Raw genomic sequence first — 19,579 nt, 5'->3', positions numbered from 1 at the left:
TTACTTTTTAAAAAGATTTTATCTATTTATTTGACAGAGCGAGAGCACAAACAAGCAGGGGAGCAGTAGAGGGAGAAAAGCAAGACCCCCACTGAGCAGGAAGCCCGAGGTGGGGCTCAATCCTAGGACTCTGGGATCATGACCTGAGCCGAAGGCAGATATTTAACTGACTTAGCCAGCTAGGCGCCCCTTAAAATATTTTATTTTGAAATAATCGCTATATCCAGTATAGGGCACGAACTTACAACCCTGTGATCAAGCGTCCCAGGTTCCACTGAGCCAGCCACACACCCCAAATGAGATATTTTGGATGCCATAAAATCACATACCTTTCTATAAAACAGTGCTAAAGACCCAGTTCTCTTTGGTTTGCTTATTCCAGTTGGATGTGCCTCTTGCACTTTAGTCAGATGGGTCTGTTTCGGAGAAGCACCAATTAATGACTGAGCAGTAAGTGATACAGGACTCTCAACTTTGGACTCCTGAGCTGTGTTCATGGAAATTGGTATCAGTGTGATCTCTCCAGCATCATTTGCGATACCTAAATGTATAAGCAAGAGTTTTCAGTTTTAGAAATAAGCAGCATGTGTTCCAGAAAAGTTGTCAATCATATCTATCAATCTATCTATGTGTATAAACATAGGAATAGGTTAGAAAAGGAGATGAAAGCCACAAAAATAGTAATTCTAGGTTACAGCACTCTTGTTTTCTATTTCTGCTCTGAAACAATATTGTTTTTCTTTTGAACCTTTGAGTTCTTTTTTTTTTAAAGATTTTATTTATTTGACAGAGAGAGATCACAAGTAGGCAGAGAGGCAGGCAGAGTGAGCGGGGGGCGGGGGGGGAAGCGGGGGTCGGGGGAAGCAGGCTCACCGCTGAGCAGAGAGCCTGATGCAGGGCTTGATCCCAGGACCCTGGGATCATAACCTGAGTCAAAGGCAGAGGCTTTAACCCACTGAGCCACCCAGGCGCCCCAAGGGTTGTATATTTAAAAAATGTTAAAACTCAATAAACAGTGTAAGTTCAAAACGAAACAAAAGGTAGCGCACAGAGGATTTTTATGGCAGCAAAACTATTCTGTATAATACTATAATGGTGGCTATGTGTCATTAAACATAGAAACTACAGTATGTATAATAGCGAGAGTAAACCATAATGTAAACTATGGACTTGAGGTGATAAGGATGTGTCAATGTAAGTTCATCATATACCATTCTGGTGCAGGATGATGATGGTGATGAAAGCTGTGTGTGTGTGGCAATGTGTGTATGGGAAATCTCTACACCTTCAACTCAATTTTGCTTTGAACCTAAAACTGCTCTAAAATGATAAATTTTAAAAAACAGTATAGGTTCAAAAGAAACTGGATTAAAAAATGCCATGTGATCCAATCCAGCAAGACAAATCTTAATCAACTAATTCAGAAAAAATAGAAAATAAATGCATTAAAATGTTACCGTGCAAAGGGATTGTAACTTTATGTCCCGTTGTTCCTGTGACTATGGCTGTGGCCATAGTTAGAAGACTCTGCCCAGGGGAAATTGATATATTTTCAGTAGTAAGGCTTGAAGAAGGGGCAATTTTCAATTTTGTTCCTTCGGTTATAATCCTGTCCATAAGTATTTCCTTTGGCGGGTCTTCCCCAAAAAGTCTTCTCTTGGCACTCCCTGCAGCAGGAGAACTGTAGCGTTCATGGACAGAAATTGGAGACAATGGTTGCATATCTAATAGAGAGAAAAATAAATTTTAAAACAGTTTGATACATATTCCAAAATAATAAATCAGGTTCATTCATTCAACAAATAGAGACTTTGAGTTACTATGTTAAGCCCTAGGGATTCAGCAGTAAATCACATGGCTTCTGTCTTCATGGAATATAGTCTAGTTAAAGAGGCATGAAAAATGCCATTACATGTGAAAATTATGATGGCTCATTTTCTTGGTTTCTTGAACCTCTGCCTACTATTAAAGGAGCAAAACATTAAGGGTATAGTAGAAGCTAAAAGGTAGAATGAGGTGACCAGTAAATTAAAATAGTCCAATTAGCTCCTATCTCCCAGTTTTACCTAGTAAATAACATGTAAGAAGAAGGTAAATCAGTAATTTGGTTCACAGTTTGTCTCCTCCCACACGCCCATACTTAAGCAGTTTAAGGTACTATGGCTTTCTGATTTAGAAGATACACAGTCATCTTTTATGAGTCCTCTAGAAGATAAAGATGAGTAAAGGTGATATGATTCTGTTTAGCTTGCCTTAATCTGAGGGTTGGCAGTAGTATGTTGATCAAAAAGAAAGTTATAGTTTATATCTATTTTCAGTGCTCTTTCCACAGGAGAAGCCTTCCCTTTCTACCAGGTGCAAAGGTTCTCCTAGAACCACAGAACCCTATATCTTTTTCTATAATCCTTACTTTCCCCAACCCATTGTTTCTTTACAGGAATACGATATGCTTTTATTTTTTTGAGAGATAGCAAGAAAGCATGTGCCAGAGAGAGAAAGCCAGTGAGCAAGCATGGGCACATGGGGTGGGGAGGAGCAAAAGGAGAGGGAGAGGGAGAAGGAGAATCCCAAGCGGGTTCCATGCCTAGCACAGAACAGAAGCAGGGCTCAATCTCACGACCCAGAGATCATGACCAGAGCCAAAATTCAAGAGTCAGACACTTAACCAACTGAGCCAGCCAGATGCCTCTTTATTTTTTATTTTATTTTATTTTTTTTTAAAGATTTTATTTATTTATTTGACAGACAGAGATCACAGGTAGGCAGAGAGGCAGGCAGAGAGAGAGAGGAGGAAGCAGGCTCCCCGCCGAGGAGAAAGCCCAACACTCTGCCCTTCTCCTCCTCCCCCAGCTCAGGCTTGCTCTCTAATAAATAAATAAAATGATTTTTTAAAAAAGATTTTTGTTTATTTATTTGACGGACAAGTAGGCAGAGAGGGAGGGAGAGAGAAAGGGGGAAGCAGCCTCCCTGCTGAGCAGAGAGCCCAACTTGGGGCTTGATCCCAAGACCCTGAGATCATGACCTGAGCCAAAAGCAGAGGTTTAACTCAATGAGCCTGCCAGGAGCCCCAATAAATAAAATCTTAAAAAAAAAAAGAAAAGAAAAGAAAAGAAAAGCTGTATGTTGGGGTACCTGGGTGGCTCAGTTGAGGATCCTACTCTTGATTTGGTTCAGGTCATGAGCTCAAGCCCTGTGTTGGGCTTCAGGCTCAGTGTGGTATCTGTTTGAGATTCTCTCTCTCTCTCTCTCTCTCTGTCCCTCCCCCTTACACAAATAAAATCCCAGAAAAAGAAAAGTTATGTGTTTATTAAAAGGCTAAAATACTCTTTCCACAATTAACATGGCAATTTAAAATATAGAAATTAAAAATCAGAGAAACAGGGCTGTGAGATAGAGCCCCAGATCCTGCTCTGTGCTGCCTGAGGTTCTCTCTCTCCCTCTTCCCCTGCCCCTCCAATGCCCTCCCCACTCTCTCTCTTTCTTTTAAAAAAAAAAAAAAAAAAAAAAAAAAAAAAAAAGAGTAAAAATCTTATTACTTTGGTATAAGAAACTATACAATGGGCCACAAAAGGGTGTTGGCAGAAGTCCCTTCTTATTTTTTCATTAAAAAAATTATTTTTTAAAGTTTTCATTTATTTATTCATTTATATTATTCATTTATTTATTAGAGAGTGAGGGTATGAATGGCTGGAGGAGCAGAGGGAGAGGGACAAGCAGATTCTATGCTGAGCGTGGAGCCTGATGTGGGGCTTTATCTCAGGACCCCAGATCATGACTTGAGCTGAAACCAAGACTCAGATGTTCAACTGACTGAGCCACCCAGGTGCCCCTTAAATTTTTTTTTTTTGAAGATTTTATTTACTTATATGAGAGAGAGAGAGCAAGAGCACCCAAGCAGGGGGAGCAGCAGGCAGAGGGAGAGGGAGAAGGAGAAGCAGGCTCCCTACTGAGTAAGGAGCCCAATGCGGGGCTTGATCCCAGGACCCTGGGATCGTGACCTGACCGATTTAATTCTTTTTATAAGCTCCCTTTTAAATCCTGATGAAGAAAAAAAAATCCTGATGAAGAAATTAGATTTCATAATAATATATGAGCAAGACTTGATATCTTCTCGGAGAAAATTATCTTTGTTATTTTGTTCACTGTTTTCCCCATGTAGAACCTACCCCTTCGAAGACTCCCACTGTCAATCCGAACTTCTTTGACTCTTGGATGTATTAGAGGAGACATAGGCATCATGGGAAGATGTCCCTGTACATTTCCCCCATTTCCTGTTTCAAAGTTATTTGGGAATATAACCTGTGAAAAACAAAAACCTTCTGCTTTACATATTGATATACCCACTAATGAAAACCACGGAAAATGAGAAAAAAGTCTTTTTAACTACTTTAAATGTTTTATTTCTTCTCTTTCTTGTTCACAAAATAGAACAACTTGCACTAAGTGCTCAATAGTTAATGCTGTTAAATATATTTCAATCTTATAATTGATCTACTGAAGTTTATTGACTACTTCTAGAAGCAAACTGATTAGGTAGGTACTATTTCCACTTAAGGATAAGAAAATAGAGGCTTGGGTGCCTGGGTGGCTCAGTTGGTTTAGTGACTGCCTTCAGCTCAGATCATGATCCCAGAGTCCCAGAACCACATCTGGCATCAGACTCCTGCTCAGCGGTGAGTCTGTGTCTCCCTCCGCAACCCCCATGCTCATGCTCTTTTTTTCTCTCTCTCTGTCACTCTTTCTCAAATAAATTAAAAAAAAAAAAAAAAAAAGAACAGGCTCAAAATAGGAAATTTGCCCAAGGACGCACTACTATTAAATAACAGAGTAAGGGCTTCAACCCAAATCCTCTTTCTTCAAGTTCAGAGAGATTTTTTTTTTCACTTTCCCAAGGGATTCTACAATGAAGATATTGATGAATACTGAAGATTGCCCAGTTAATCCCAATTTGCTACAAAAGTCCAAAGATGCACGGGAGAGAGATTTCAAGAAATCATCTTCTTGGGGTGCTTGGGTGGCTCAGTTGTTAAGCCTCTGCCTTTGGCTTGGGTCATGATCCCAGTATCCTGGGATCAAGCCCCATGTGGGGTCCCCTGCTCAGTGGGAGGCCTGTTTTCTCCCTCTCCCACTCCCTCTGCTTGTGTTCCTTCTCTTGCTGTGTCTCTGTCAAATAAATAAATAAAATCTTAAAAAATAAAAATCATCTCCTTTTTAGTTCTTTCTGCTCTTGGATAGTCCTTCCAGTAGTTTGGAATTAGAGAAAAATTCTCAGGTTTCATGCAGTATAAGAAGACACAGAAAAGCAAATAAGGATGAAAAGACAGTTACAAAAGAGCAACACAGGGGCGCCTGGGTGGCTCAGTGGGTTAAACAGATCACAATCTCAGGGTCCTGAGATCGAGCCCTGCGTCGGGTTCTCTGCTCAGTAGGGAGCCTGCTTCTCTCTCTCTCTCTCTCTCTGCCCACCTCTCTGCCTACTTGTGATCTCTGTCAAAAAAAAAAAAAAAAAAAAAAAAAAGCAACGGAGAGGTAAAGGGGAAAAAACTCAATTTCTTACCTAACATTAAACTGAAATGTACCACTTGTATTCGTGACTTCTGATTTTTTTCAATTTTAACTACTACTAACCAAAAAAAAATTGTTTTTTTTTTAAGATTTTATTTATTTGACAGAGAGAGATCACAAGTGGGCAGAGAGGCAAGCAGAGAGAGAGACAGAGAGAGAGAGAGAGAGGAGGAAGCAGCCTCCCTGCGGAGCAGAGAGCCCGATGTGGGACTTGATCCCAGGACCCTGAGATCACGACCTGAGCTGAAGGCAGAGGCTTAACCCACTGAGCCACCCAGGTGCCCCCCAAAATGTTTTTTAGACAGAAATTCCAAAAGCTAAAAATGATAAGATTAATGGGCTTCTTGGATAAGATTTCAAAAGTACCAACAATAAAAGAAAAAATATAGGGCATCATCAAAGTTAAAAGTTGTAGTTGTATTTACAATACATAAAGGACTCCTCTATAATTCAGTAATAAAAATAACCCAATTAAAAAATAGGCAATGGGGGGCACCTGGGTAGCTCAGTGGGTTAAAGCCTCTGCCTTCGGCTCAGGTCATGATCCCAGGGTCCTGGGATCGAGCCCTGCATCGGGTTCTCTGCTCTGCAGTGAACCTGCTTCCTCCTCTCTCTCTGCCTGCCTCTCTGCCTACTTGTGAGCTCTCTCTCTGTCAAATAAATAAATAAAATCTTAAAAAAAAAAAAAAAGGCAATGGATTTGGATAGCTATTACTCCAAAGAAAAGACACTGAGCATCATTAGCCATCAGGGAAATGTAAATAGAAATCACAATGAGCTATTACTTCATGCCTACTAATGGCTAGAATAACAAAGATAAGGGGGGAAAATTAGGGGGAAAAATAAAGTTAAGTGTTAGAGAAAATATGAAGAAATTGGAATCTTCATACACTGATGGTGGAAATGTTAAATGGTGCAGCCACTTTGAGAAGAGTCTGACAGTTCCCCCAAACTGGAGTTAAACAGAGTTATTACATGACCCAGTAATTCCATTCTTAGATATATACCCCCCACAAATAAGAACCTATGTCCATACAAAACTTGTGCATGAATGTTCACAGCACCATTATTCACAGAAGCCAAAGGCTGAAACAACCCAAATGTCTATTGGTTAATAAACGGAGGAATGAAATGATATATCCATGCAATGGAATATTAAGCCACAAAAAGAAATGAAGTGCTAATATATCCTATAACATGGATGAATCTTGAAAACATTATGCTAAGTGAAAGAAGCCAGTCACAAAGGACACATATTATATGATTCCACATATATGAAATGTCCAGAATAGACAAATCAATAAAGATGGAAAGTAGATCACTGGTTGCTTAGGACTAGGGAGAGGAAGGGGGATAAGAAAGTGACAGCTAATAGGTACAGTTACTTGTTGAGGTGATGGCTGCACCTATATATGCATGTACTAAACACTAAATTGTATGTTTTTAAAATTATTTATTTTTTCGGAGAGAGGCTGCATGCAAATGGGTGGAGAGAGAAAGAATCTCCAGCAGACTCCCCACTGAGCAGGACACTGAGATCATGATGTGGGCTGAAATCAAGAGTTGGACACCTAACTGACTGAGCTACCCAAGCACACCTTGTTTGGGTTTTTTTGTTTTGTTTTGAAGTAATGTCCACACCCAACGTAGGGCCCAAACTCACTACCCCAAGAACAAGAGCTTCATGCTCTACCGGCTATGCCAGGCAGAGGCCCCTAAATTGTATACTTTAAATGGATGAATTGTATGGTATGTGATTTATATCTCAATACGGTTGTTATTTTATTTATTTATTTTTTTTACAGCTGTTATTTTTTAAATGATTATCACCCTTGCCCTGACTCTGATTATCACTCTTGCCCTGACTCACTTCTTCACAGGTAGGAACCTTGTTTGCTGAAGCCTGGAGAGCCTCCCACAGTGCAGAGTCATGACTCCATGCTAAACTCTCTAATATCTGTTCTTCTATGCTGTTCAGGTGTTTCACCATATCCCTGGAGAGTCCCTCCTCTGAGCGGATCACCACCTCAATAACCTGGTAAAGAGAAAATTGAAAAGGTAATATAGTCTCAGTCATTAGTATACTGGGCTTGCATGTATGACTAGCTTTGGTCTTATGATGACACAGAACCAATGATACCATTGAACCATGATTCAATGGCTTATTAATGTCTTTTAATTTACAAAGGAGTTCTGAAGTTCTTCAAAATACTTTCACATACATTTCTGCTTCTTATGCTTTTTGTGTACATGGAAAAATAAGGCAATTATTGGTAGAAACTGGTCAACAGCTCAGTAGTGGTAGAACTCAGGTCTTGGGTTCCACTTCCTATGCTATTTTGAATTTACTGCTCATTCTCAGACTATTTTTCCCAATAGCTCAAAGAACAGAATGAATAACGTATTAAAAATAACATATATAACATATTTATATTATATATTACATATTTATATTACATATTTATATATAACATGTAACTTAAATAAACTATTTAAAATAACATATTAAAATGCTTATATAAGTCCATTTTAATAAGAGTAAATCCTAGAAGAAACTCTGTAAGTATATACACAAAAGCGTTGAGTGAGGGGTGCCTGCGTGGCTCAGTCATTAAGTGTCTGCCTTCAGCTCAGGTCATGATCCCAGGACCTGGGATTGAGCCCCGCATCGGGCTCCCTGCTCAGTGGAGAGCCTGCTTCTCCCTCTCCTACTCCCTCTGCTTGTATTTCCCTTCTCGCTGTGTCTCTATCAAATGATACTTAAAAAAAAAAAAAAGTATTAAGTGATTATTATTTATAATTAGGATTATAATGTATGGTTTTAATATTTATGTTTATATATCTTCTTGTTTTTCTTCAAGGAGAATGTATTATTTATGTGGTTAAAAAGCAAATGCATTTAACTTTTTTTTTTTAAGAATTTATTCATTTGACAGAGAGATCACAAGTAGGCAAACAGGCAGGCACAGAGAGAGAGAGGAAGAGACAGGCTCCCTGCAGAGCAAAGAGCCTGATGCGGGACTCGATCCCAGGATATGAAATCATGACCTGAACCAAAGCCAGAGGCCCAATCCACTGAGCCACCCAGGCGCCAGGCATTTAACTTTTTGAATGAAAAAAGTATGTTACAGGGGCGCCTGGGTGGCTCAGTTGCTTAAGCGTTGCCTTCTGCTCAGGTCATGATCCCAGGGTTCTGGGATCAAGCACCGCACTGGGTTCCCTGCTCAATGGAGAGCCTGCTTCTCCCTCTCCCTCTACCTGCTGCTCTGCCTACTTGTGCTCTCTCTATCGCTCTGTCAAATAAATAAATAAATCTTTAAAAAAAAATGCATGTTACAAATAAAAATGAGTTGCTATCAGATAAGGTCAAAAACAACATCGTCCTAAATAAAATTACCTTAAAAGAAAAATGTGAAAAGAAAAGAAAAGAAAAATGTGAAAATACGCATCAACATTGAAGCAAATATACAGAAGCAATTTTCCTTAAGTCACTAAAAAAATATTTAAACCCCACTCAGTCAGCAATTCAAATGGGTAAGCTTTCCAATGATCTGCATTTTCCATAACTTTAGGCATATCTTAGGTATAAAAATTTAACTCTTCAAACTAACCTTCCTATCAATACTTTGAAAGTAGCACAGATGACAAAATATTAACTAAATCATACCAATAAGAATAATAGTGGCACCAGTCTTAAATTAGGACACTAGGTAACATTAAGTGTTACTGTAGCTCTCATCTCACCTTATAAAAATAAAATGGTCGTAAATTGAGAACTTCAATAATCCAGGGGAAAGTACGAGGTGAGCTATAGGCAAAGAGCACAATTTCCAAACAACAGGCCATCAAGGAACGATGAAATATATCCTGCTCTAAAAGAACCTTGGAGAACAGAAAAAACAGTTTAGTATTTCTCAGCAATTTCAGCCTTTGCCATTCTATAAAGATGACTATAGAAACAAGATAAAATAATCTCTGTACATTATATTATACCAGATTATCAAAGATAAAAACAGGAGTTCTCAAACTGATAGAGTTTTCTTAAAAAATATAATCTTGCTCAATGGTAGATCTTATATTTAAATGAGGCATACACAACAGTCTGCTTTGAAGTAATAAAACAGTCAATATTCCCATCAAGTGGAAGCATCAGGATTAGTTCAATTTTTTTTCCCCCTTTGGTTCCATTTGTTTAAATACCAGTTTTAGGACAACTGTTTCATCAACATAAAAAAAATTTTTTTTTAATGATTTTATTTATTTACTTGACAGACAAGAGATCACAAGTAGGCAGAGAGGCAGGCAGAGAGAGAGGAGGAAGCAGGCTCCCTGCGGAGCAGAGAGCCCGACTCGGGGTTTGATCCCAGGACCTTGGGATCATGACCTGAGCCGAAGGCAGAGCTTTTAACCCACTGAGCCACCCAGGCACCCCAACATAAAAATTTGTAAATCAAAACAATAAAATCAAAGGTATAATGTCACAGCTAAGACTTTTTAAAAGTTCAGAGAAGTATTTTATTAAGAAGATAAAAGTCCTGGGGCACCTGGGGATAAAGCCTCTGCCTTTAGCTCAGGTCATGATCCCAGGGTCCTGGGATCAAGCCCTGCATCAGGCTCTCTGCTCAGCAGGGAACCTGCTTCCTCCTCTCCCTGCCTGCCTCTCTGCCTACTTGTGATCTTTGTCTGTCAAATAAATAAATAAATAAATCTTAAAATAAAATAAAATAAAAGTCCTGCTTACCACTGAGTTTAAGATTTAACATAAGCTGGGGCCTTGGTGGCTCAGTAGGTTAAGTATCCTACTCTCAGCTTCGGCTCAGGTCATGATCTCAGAGTCCTGAGATCAAGTCCTGAGTTGGGCTCCACGCTCAGTGGGGGTGTGCTTGAAATTCTCTCTCTCCCACTGCCCTTCCTCCTTCAAACTGCAGCCCCTCCCCCGACTTCCCACACATGGGCACACTCTAAATGTAAATAAATAAATCCTTAAAAAAGGAGGGGAAAGATTTAACATAAATTTTTATTTAAAAAAGTGTCTGTCACCATCCTTCCTCAAGTACCATGCCAAATCAGCAAAAAGAATAAGAAACAGAAACTACCTTGGATAAAACTAGAAGTCAGCTGTAACTACAAACTAGAGTACATGACAAATTACCTAGTAGAAAGTAGGATGGTCAAACAAGGGCCTCAAGAGAGACACTTAGAATTAATGAATTTGTGCCATACAACCTAGGTAAAACACAGCAACAGAGGGTACAGATAGAATGGAAAGTAGAGATTAGGCAGGGGCTAATGTGAATGGATGATTTGAAAGTTTGTTGTAGTTAGAACTCAAGTCCCCACTCAAGCCCCATTCTGAATTAGGGAGACGTGGAGCTTGAGAACACCAGGCATAGAAGAGACTGGTTTTATGTGAAAGTCTGCATACTGCATTGTGAGACCAAGCTTCCCTTCTTTGCTCTACTCCACAATACCAATGTTCAGGTAAGAGATGAGCAGATACTTCTCTACCGAAACAGAAATATTTCAGAACATTAAGAACACCAACAGTGGGGCGCCTGGGTGGCTCAGTGGGTTAAGCCACTGCCTTCGGCTCAGGTCATGATCTCAGAGTCCTGGGATCGAGTCCCGCATGGGGCTCTCTGCTCAGCAGGGAGCCTGCTTCCCTCTCTCTCTCTCTCTCTACCTGCCTCTCCATCTATTTGTGATTTCTCTCTGTCAAAAAAAAAAAAAAAAACTTAAAAAAAAAAAAAAAAAACTTAAAAAAAAAAAAAAAAAGAATACCAACAGTTGGGTGTCTGGGTGGCTTAGTCAGTTAAATGTCTGTCTTCAGCTCAGGTCATGATCCCGGTGTCCTGGGATTGAGCCCCATATAGGGCTCCCTGCACAGCAGGGAGTCTGCTTCTCCCTATACCCCTCACCCTGCTCGTGCTCGCTCTCACTATAATAAATAAATAAAATCTTAAAAAAGACACCAAGAGTTGAAGATCCCTAATACTACATGGTCACATGAGACTGCTGGACTTACATTCTCATTCTTACATACAAAGCTTTGAAGCAAACTGCTCAGTGACCATAAGGGTTTATTAACGTTTCATTTTTATTCAAATACATGTGGATATCCAAGAATAAGCCAACGTATGAGGAAATCCTCCAATTGAAAGACAAAGATTAAAACAGAAAAAGAGGGGCGCCTGGGTGGCTCAGTGGGTTAAAGCCTCTGCCTTCGGCTCAGGTCATGATCCCGGGGTCCTGGGATCGAGCCCCGCATCGGGCTCTCTGCTCAGCAGGGAGCCTGCTTCCTCCTCTCTCTCTGCCTGTCTCTCTGCCTCCTTGTGATCTCTGTCAAATAAATAAATAAAACCTTTAAAAAACAAAAACAAAAACAGAAAAAGAGCACCTGGCTGGCTGAGTTGGTGAAGCATGCAACTCTTGATTCTGGGGTTGTAAGTGAGTTCCATGGTAGGTGTAGAGATTACTTAAAAATAAAATCCCAGGGGCGCCTGGGTGGCTCAGTGGGTTAAAGCCTCTGCCTTCAGCTCAGGTCCTAATCCCAGCGTCCTGGAATAGAGCCCCACATCGAGCCCGGAATCTGGCTCTCTGCTCAGCAGGGGGCCTGCTTCCCTTCCTCTCTCTCTGCCTCCTTGTGATCTCTCTCTGTCAAATAAATAAATAAAATCTTTACGAAAATTTTAAAAATAAAATTGTAATACATATGTTTTCAAAGTTCAGAAGTTATAAAATATTCCCAGCCAGGGGCACCTGGGTGGCTCAGTGGGTTAAGACTCTGCCTTCAGGTCAGGTCATGATCTCAGGTTCCTGGGATCGAGTCCCACATTGGGCTCTCTGCTCAGAAGGGAGCCTGCTTCCTCCTCTCTCTCTCTCTCTCTCTGCTTGCCTCTCTGCCTACTTGTGATCTCTCTCTGTCAAATAAATAAAATCTTTAAAAATATATATATATTCCCAGCCATCCACTTCACCTCCCTGAAGGTATCATGCTACCAGTTTCTTAGATCTCCAAGGTAAAATTATGCATTTATGAGAAAATATGTATATTCTCTTCCCTTTTTTCACAAATTATAGTATTCTATATCCCTTGCATTTTCTACACTTTGCACATTAATATCTTTGAGATTTTTCTATATTACTCCAAAAAGAGTTTTCTCATTCTTTATTCCTGCCCAGGATTTCATTTTACTTGTTATAATAATGGACACTTAGATAATTTCCAATCTTTGGCATAAAAAGTGCTACAGTAACTACAGATATATGTGTATTTCACACAAGGTCAAATGTGTCTTCAGAAGAAAATTCTAAAAGTGCAATTGCCAGGTTGAAGGATATGTCACTTGTCATTTCAAATTAAAATACTGCCAAATGACTTTTATGGAGGTAATAACAGTTTTATCCCCCAGAGATGTAAGGGCATGCTTTTCTCCCTACCACCTTGCCAGCACAATGTGACGTTAACTCTACAAATATTTATTGGATTCAGGCAGTGTTCTACATGATTACAACACATCAGTGAATGAAATAACCCAAAATCCCTTCTCTAGTGGGGTTTATATTTCTAGCAGAGAACAAAAATAATGTAATGCATAATAATACATAGTATAAATAAACATAAAATCATATAGTATGTTAGAAGCTGGAATATGTTCTGGAAAGAATGATCAGGGTCTAAGGAATCAGGAGTGTAGTGCTTCTGGGTTTCATTGGGGGTGATATTTGAGCAGACTTGAAGGAAGTAAGGAAGTTAACTCTGCAGACCTGGGGAAAGATTATTATTGGCAACGGAAATAGGCATTTCAAAAGTCATAATGCATAGGGTCGCCTAGGGTATTCCAGGAAGCACCAGAAGGCCAGGATGACTAGGGGAGGATGAAAAAGCAAATAAAGGCAGAAGGAAAAGAAGTTAAATAAAGGACCAGACCCAAATTCCCAGTGACTGGTAGGCCATGACAAAGAGTTTGGCTTCATTCTGAAATGAGGAGTCACTGAAGCATTTTCAAACTTTAGGATTTTTGACAACTGAAGAGGTTAAAAAATGTTTTTTTCAGTGGTTAAGTTTGCTTTTTTTTTCTTTTTAGAAAGGTTGAGCACCTTTTCCTGTCTTAAATGCTATGTTATTTCCTTTTCTAAGTATGCAAATCCTTTCCTCATTTTGAGGATGTTTGTTAGCCTTTTTCATGTTGATTCATAGAAACTTATATACTGAAGAAATTAGCCTTTGGTTTGTTACTTTAGTCACAAATTCAGTTAACATCTAAAATGGTCTAACTACATGGATTTTTGCTTTTGCCTGTTGCATTTCAAACTTTAGGGCCATAGCAATGACATTGTGATTGTATATGGAAATTAAGTCATGTTTCTCTACTCCTTCATCTTATTTTTCAAAATCAAATATATGGAGAAAAATCATTTCTGAAATGACAAAATGCCTAGAAGTTCTTAGGTGCATTTTTAAAATTAACAGCTAATCAATAAAAACACGTACTAAAAAATATCTTAAGTATCATAGCATACATACATGACAGTCTGTTTCCTTTATTTTATAGCATACATTTATTTATTAGGTTATTCTTTGGAATAAGTACAAAGTTCAAAACATATCAAAGATACAGAGTAAAAAGTAAATTTCCTTGTTCCTAGCTCACCACTATTGAATTCCTCTTTGCTTAAGTAACTACCGTTTCCAGTTTTTTTTTTTTTTTTTTAAGATTTTATTTATTTAGGGGCGCCTGGGTGGCTCAGTGGGTTAAGCCTCTGCCTTCGGCTCAGGTCATGATCTCAGGGTCCTGGGATCGAGCCCCGCATCAGGCTCTCTGCTCAGCAAGGAGCCAGCTTCCCCTCCTCTCTCTCTCTGCCTGCCTCTCTGCCTACTTGTGATCTCTGACTGTCAAATAAATAAATAAAATCTTAAAAAAAAAAAAAAATCCCAAAGGGGCTCTTGGCTGGCTCAGTAGATAAAGCAAGTGATTCTTGATTTCAAAGTTGTGAGTTCGAGCTCTCTGAGGTATGAAGCCTACTTAAAATTTTTTAAAAATTATTAAATAAATAAGTAAATAAATAAAGCCAAAAAAACTCAGAAGAAAGGGACAACACATTCAACATAAGACATCAAAGAAATCTAAATTTAACCTCATGGAACAAGAAAGAGATCTTAGAAATAAGAATACACCAAAAATAAAAAAAATTCATTAGAACTGGAGGACGAAAAGTTGAGTAAATATCTTTAGAAGTAGAATAAAGAAATGGAAAATAAGAGAAAAGGGTCCATCCACAAAGTTCCTCAACTGAGTAGTAACAGCTCCAGAAAGATAAAACAGTTGGCAATATGTTATCTAAGAAATAATGCAATAAAATGATCCAGAACTGCAAGACATAAATTTCTGGACTAACACGGCACCTTTGTAGGAATGCTCAACACATGAATGAAAAGACCACGATAAGACTTTATTGTAAATTTTAGAACATAAGACATAAAAGGAAGATACTACTAAGATTCCAGAAGATAAAAACAGATCACATAGCAGTAGTAAAAATTAGAATGCCATTGGATTTCTAATTAGCAACACTGGAATGTAGAAGATAATGAAGTAATGCCTTCAAGATCATAAAGCAAAATGACTATCAGTCTAAAATTCTATACAAACAAACATCAATCAAGTGTGAATCTATGCAGAGTGTTTAAAGATTTATTTACTTATTTTTAGAGGTGGGGGAGTGGTAGAGGGAGAGTTTAAGCAGAGAGTCTGTACTGAGCGCAGAGCCCAACATGGGTTTCAATCTCATGACCCTGAGATCACAACCTGAGCTGAAACCAAGAGCTGGATTTTTTTTTTTAATTGATTTTTTAAATTTTATTTATTTATTTGACAGACAGAGATCACAAGCAGGCAGAGAGGCAGGCAGAGAGAGGAGGAAGCAGGCTCCCCTTGGAGCAGAGAGCCCAATGTGGGGCTCGATCCCAGGACGCTGGGACCGTGACCGGAGCTGAAAGCAGAGGCTTTAAACCACTGAGCCACCCAGGCACCCCGCAAGAGCTGGATGTTTAAGCAACTGCACCATCCAGGTGCTCCCATTATGCAGACTTTTAATAAAGGGACTTAAGGCTTCCACATTTTATTGAACTACAAAATGGACTGTGAAGTTATGCATATATAATGTAATACCTAGAGCAACCACTAAACAAATCTATAGACTCTAAAAAATGTTCAAGTAAGGGCACCAGGTTGGCTCAGTTTGTAGACTGTGTGACTTTTTTAAAAAAAGATTTTATTTATTTATTTGACAGAGAGTGGGAGAGAGCATGAGAGGGGAGAGGGTCAGATGGAGAAGCAGACTCCCTGCTAAGCTGGGAGCCCTATGTGGGACTCAATCCTGGGACTCCAAGATCATGATCTGAGCCAAAGGCAGCTACCCAACCAATTTAATCACCCAGGTGCCCCCATGTGACTCTTGATCTCAGGGACTTGAGTTCAATAACCATTTTGGGCACAAAGCTTACTAAATAATGTTCAAGTAATCAACAGGAAAGTGGGGAGGGGGGAGCGAAAAGAACAATCAGAAAACAAGAAATAAAATGGCAGACTTATACCCTAATATATAATAATTAAAGTTGTCTAAATTTAACGATTTAAAGAAACTAAGAGAGTAGATTAAAAAATGTGACTCAGTTATATACTGCCTACAAGAAACTCACCTCAAAGGTAATGATACATGTAGGTTAAAAATAAAAGTATGGAAAAAGACCATGCAAACATTAATCAAAAGAAAGCAGGAGTGGCTATATGTAAAAAAATGACAGACTTTGTAATAGGGGTGCCTGGGTGGTTCAATTGTTAAGCGTCTGCCTTTGGCTCAAGTCCTGATCCGAGGGTTCTGAGTGAGCCCTGTATGCTCCCTGTAGGACGGAGAGCCTGCTTCTCCTTCTCCCACTCCCTCTGTTTGTGTTCCCTCTCTCACTGTGTCGCTCTCTGTCAAATAAATAAAATCTTAAAAATAAAAACAAAAAGAGTTATCAGCTTCAGAAAGGACATTACCTCATGATAAAGGATCAATTACCAAGAAGACATAGCAATCCTTAATGTGTATGTAGCAAACAGCAGAGCTTCAAAATACATGGATTTTAAAAAATCTAATAGAACTGAAAGGAGAGGGGGCCCTGGCTGACTTTGTCAGTAAAGCATGCAAATCTTGATCTTGGGGTTGTGAGTTTGAGCCCTACACTGGGTGGAACTATTACTTAAAATCTTAAGAAAAAAGAACTGAAAGGAGAAACAGATAAATCTACCATAACATTTGGAGACTTCAATACTGTTCTCTCAACACTTGATAAAACTAGACAGAAAATCAGTAAGAATACAGAGGTCAACACTACCATCAACCAACAAAAAAGAACTGACATTTAGAGAACACTCCACCCAACAACAGCAGAATACACACTGGGGTTCATAAGATAAACCTCAACAAATTTAAAAGAACTGAACTCACAGGAAATGTGAGTGGAGTAAGTGTGACTTCAAAAGGTAGCATGAGGGAGATCATTGTGATAACAGAACAACTGAGAATCTTGATTTTGGGGGCAACTGAATTAACCTACAAGGATGCAATGATAAACAGGAAGGCAGATATTATTCCAATGTTCATTTCCTGGTTTTGATATTACACCATGTAAAATGCAGCCACTGGGGACACCTGATCTCTGTATTACTTTTATAATTTTCTTTAAAGAAACTAAGAGAGTAGATTAAAAAATGTGACTCAGTTATATACTGCCTACAAGAAACTCACCTCGGGGCGCCTGGGTGGCTCAGTGGCTTAAGCCGCTGTCTTCGGCTCGCGTTATGATCTCAGGGATCTGGGATCGAGCCCCGCATCGGGCTCTCTGCTCCGCAGGGAGCCTGCTTCCCTCTCTCTCTCTCTCTCTGCCTGCCTCTCTGCCTACTTGTGATCTCTGTCTGTCAAATAAATAAATAAAAAATCTTTAAAAAAAAAAAAAAGAAACCTCAAAGGTAATTATTTCAAAATAAAAAGTTGAAAATTTACTTCTTTTTCAGAAAGTTACGGAAGCATATGCTTTGTCAAATATTAGGATGAGGGGCCTGAGTGGATCAGTTGTTAAGCATTTGCCTTCAGCTCAGGTCATGATCCTAGGGTACTGAGATTGAGCTCCACATAGGGCTCTCTGGCTCATGGGAAGCCTGCATACCCTCTCCCACTCCCCCTGCTTGTGTTCCTGTTCTCACTGTCAAATAAATAAATAACATCTTTTTAAAAAACCAAAACACATATATTAGGATAAATCATAAAAGAGAAAGCCATGGAATCCAGGAAAAAGGGTGACTAACTCAGAAGAGAGAGGAAAATTTCCAGAAAGAAAAGAGAAGAGAAATTTTATTACATTAGTTGTGAAGCACCCCTTGATATCAGCCTGTTCCTATTGGAATGCAAAGTGAGAGGACTCCAACAGTGACAAGGAAGAGGAGGAAACTGAAAGATCATATAAGAGCTTTGAGTTTTTATAAACTGTATGTATGTACATATATATATATATGTATATATATATATGTATATACATGCATTTGCTTATTTATAGTAAGCTCTACACCCAGCAGGCTTGAACTCATGACCCCAAGATCAAGAGTCACATACTCTACCAACTGAGCCAGCCAGGCACTCCAACAGCTTTGACTATTTATTTATAAAGATTTTATTTTTTGGGCGCCTGGGTGGCTCAGTGGATTAGGCCGCTGCCTTCGGCTCAGGTCATGATCTCAGTGTCCTGGGATCGAGTCCCATATTGGGCTCCTTGCTCGGCAGGGAGCCTGCTTCTCCCTCTGCCTATGCCTGCCTCTCTGTCTGCCTGTGCTCACTCGCTCTCTCTCCCTCTATCTCTGACAAATAAATAAATAAAATCTTTAAAAAAAAAAAAATTGCTCTGTTGGGGGCGCCTGGGTGGCTCAGTGGGTTAAAGCCTCTGCCTTCGGCTCAGATCATGATCCCAGGGTCCTGGGATCGAGCCCCGCATCGGGCCTCTCTGCTCAGCAGGGAGTCTGCTTCCCTTTCTCTCTCTCTGCCTGCCTCTCTGCCTAATTGTTATCTCTGTCTGTCAAATAAATAAAATCTTAAAAAAAAAATTGCTCTGTGGAGTGCCTATGTGGCTCAGTCAGTTAAGTGTCAGACTTTTGATTTTAGTTCATGTCATGATCTCAGGGTTGTGAGATCAAGACCTGCATCAGGCTCCATGCTGAGCATGGAGCCTGCTTGGGATTCTCTTTCTTCCTTTCACCCCTCCCTTCTTGCACTCTTTCACTCTCTCTAAAAAATAAAAAAATTGCTTTTCTTGGAACATTTGATAACTCTGGCCACTCTCTCCAATAGCTATATATAAGGTTTTTTTTTTATTTTTTAAGATTTTATTTATTTATTTGATAGAGAGAGATCACAAGTAGACAGAGAGGCAGGCAGAGAGAGAAAGGGAAGCAGGCTCCCTGCTGAGCAGAGAGCCCGATGCGGGACTTGATCCCAGGACCCTGAGATCATGACCTGAGCCGAAGGCAGCGGGTTAACCCACTGAGCCACCCAGGCGCCCTCCAATAGCTATATAAAGGAATTTTTTTAAAAAAGTGAATGCTGGGGCACCTGCCTGACTCGGTTGGTGACTCTTGATCTTAGGGTTTTGAGTTTGAGCCCCACATTTGGTGTAGAGATTACTTAAAAAATAAAATCTTTTTTTTTTTTTTTTAAAGATTTTATTTATTTTATTTGACAGAGAGAGAGATCACGAGTAGGCAGAGACAGAGGGGGAAGCAGGCTCCCTGCTGAGCAGAGGGCCCGATGCGGGACTCGATCCCAGGACCCTGAGATCATGACCTGAGCCAAAGGCAGCGGCTTAACCCACTGAGCCACCCAGGCGCCCCCCAACAGAGCAATTTTTTAACAAGCATTTTATTCCGCCAAAATCCCTAGGAGGTATAAGCAAATATCTTAGTTATCATTGGGTTAACAGTTG

General features: G+C 39.6%; 1 protein-coding gene across 4 annotated transcripts in view; it reads right to left on the bottom strand.

Annotated features, from left to right (window-relative positions):
* RBL1 (RB transcriptional corepressor like 1) overlaps positions 1 to 19,579 on the bottom strand; it is a 75,555-nt gene that overhangs the window by 25,818 nt on the left and 30,158 nt on the right. For all 4 annotated transcript variants that reach the window (XM_032350721.1, XM_032350722.1, XM_032350723.1 and 1 more), the window contains 5 exons: positions 9,310 to 9,447; positions 7,436 to 7,600; positions 4,167 to 4,299; positions 1,458 to 1,724; positions 330 to 541 (listed from right to left, as the gene is read on the bottom strand). In XM_032350721.1, coding sequence (XP_032206612.1) covers positions 330 to 541; positions 1,458 to 1,724; positions 4,167 to 4,299; positions 7,436 to 7,600; positions 9,310 to 9,447 — 915 coding nt within the window. The remainder of the gene's footprint in view (positions 1 to 329; positions 542 to 1,457; positions 1,725 to 4,166; positions 4,300 to 7,435; positions 7,601 to 9,309; positions 9,448 to 19,579) is intronic.

Source organism: Mustela erminea, chromosome 7 (assembly GCF_009829155.1).
Source record: "Mustela erminea isolate mMusErm1 chromosome 7, mMusErm1.Pri, whole genome shotgun sequence".
Lineage (NCBI taxonomy): Eukaryota > Metazoa > Chordata > Mammalia > Carnivora > Mustelidae > Mustela > Mustela erminea.
Note: the sequence above shows the minus strand (reverse complement) of the source record. Positions and strands in the feature narration are given on the sequence as shown.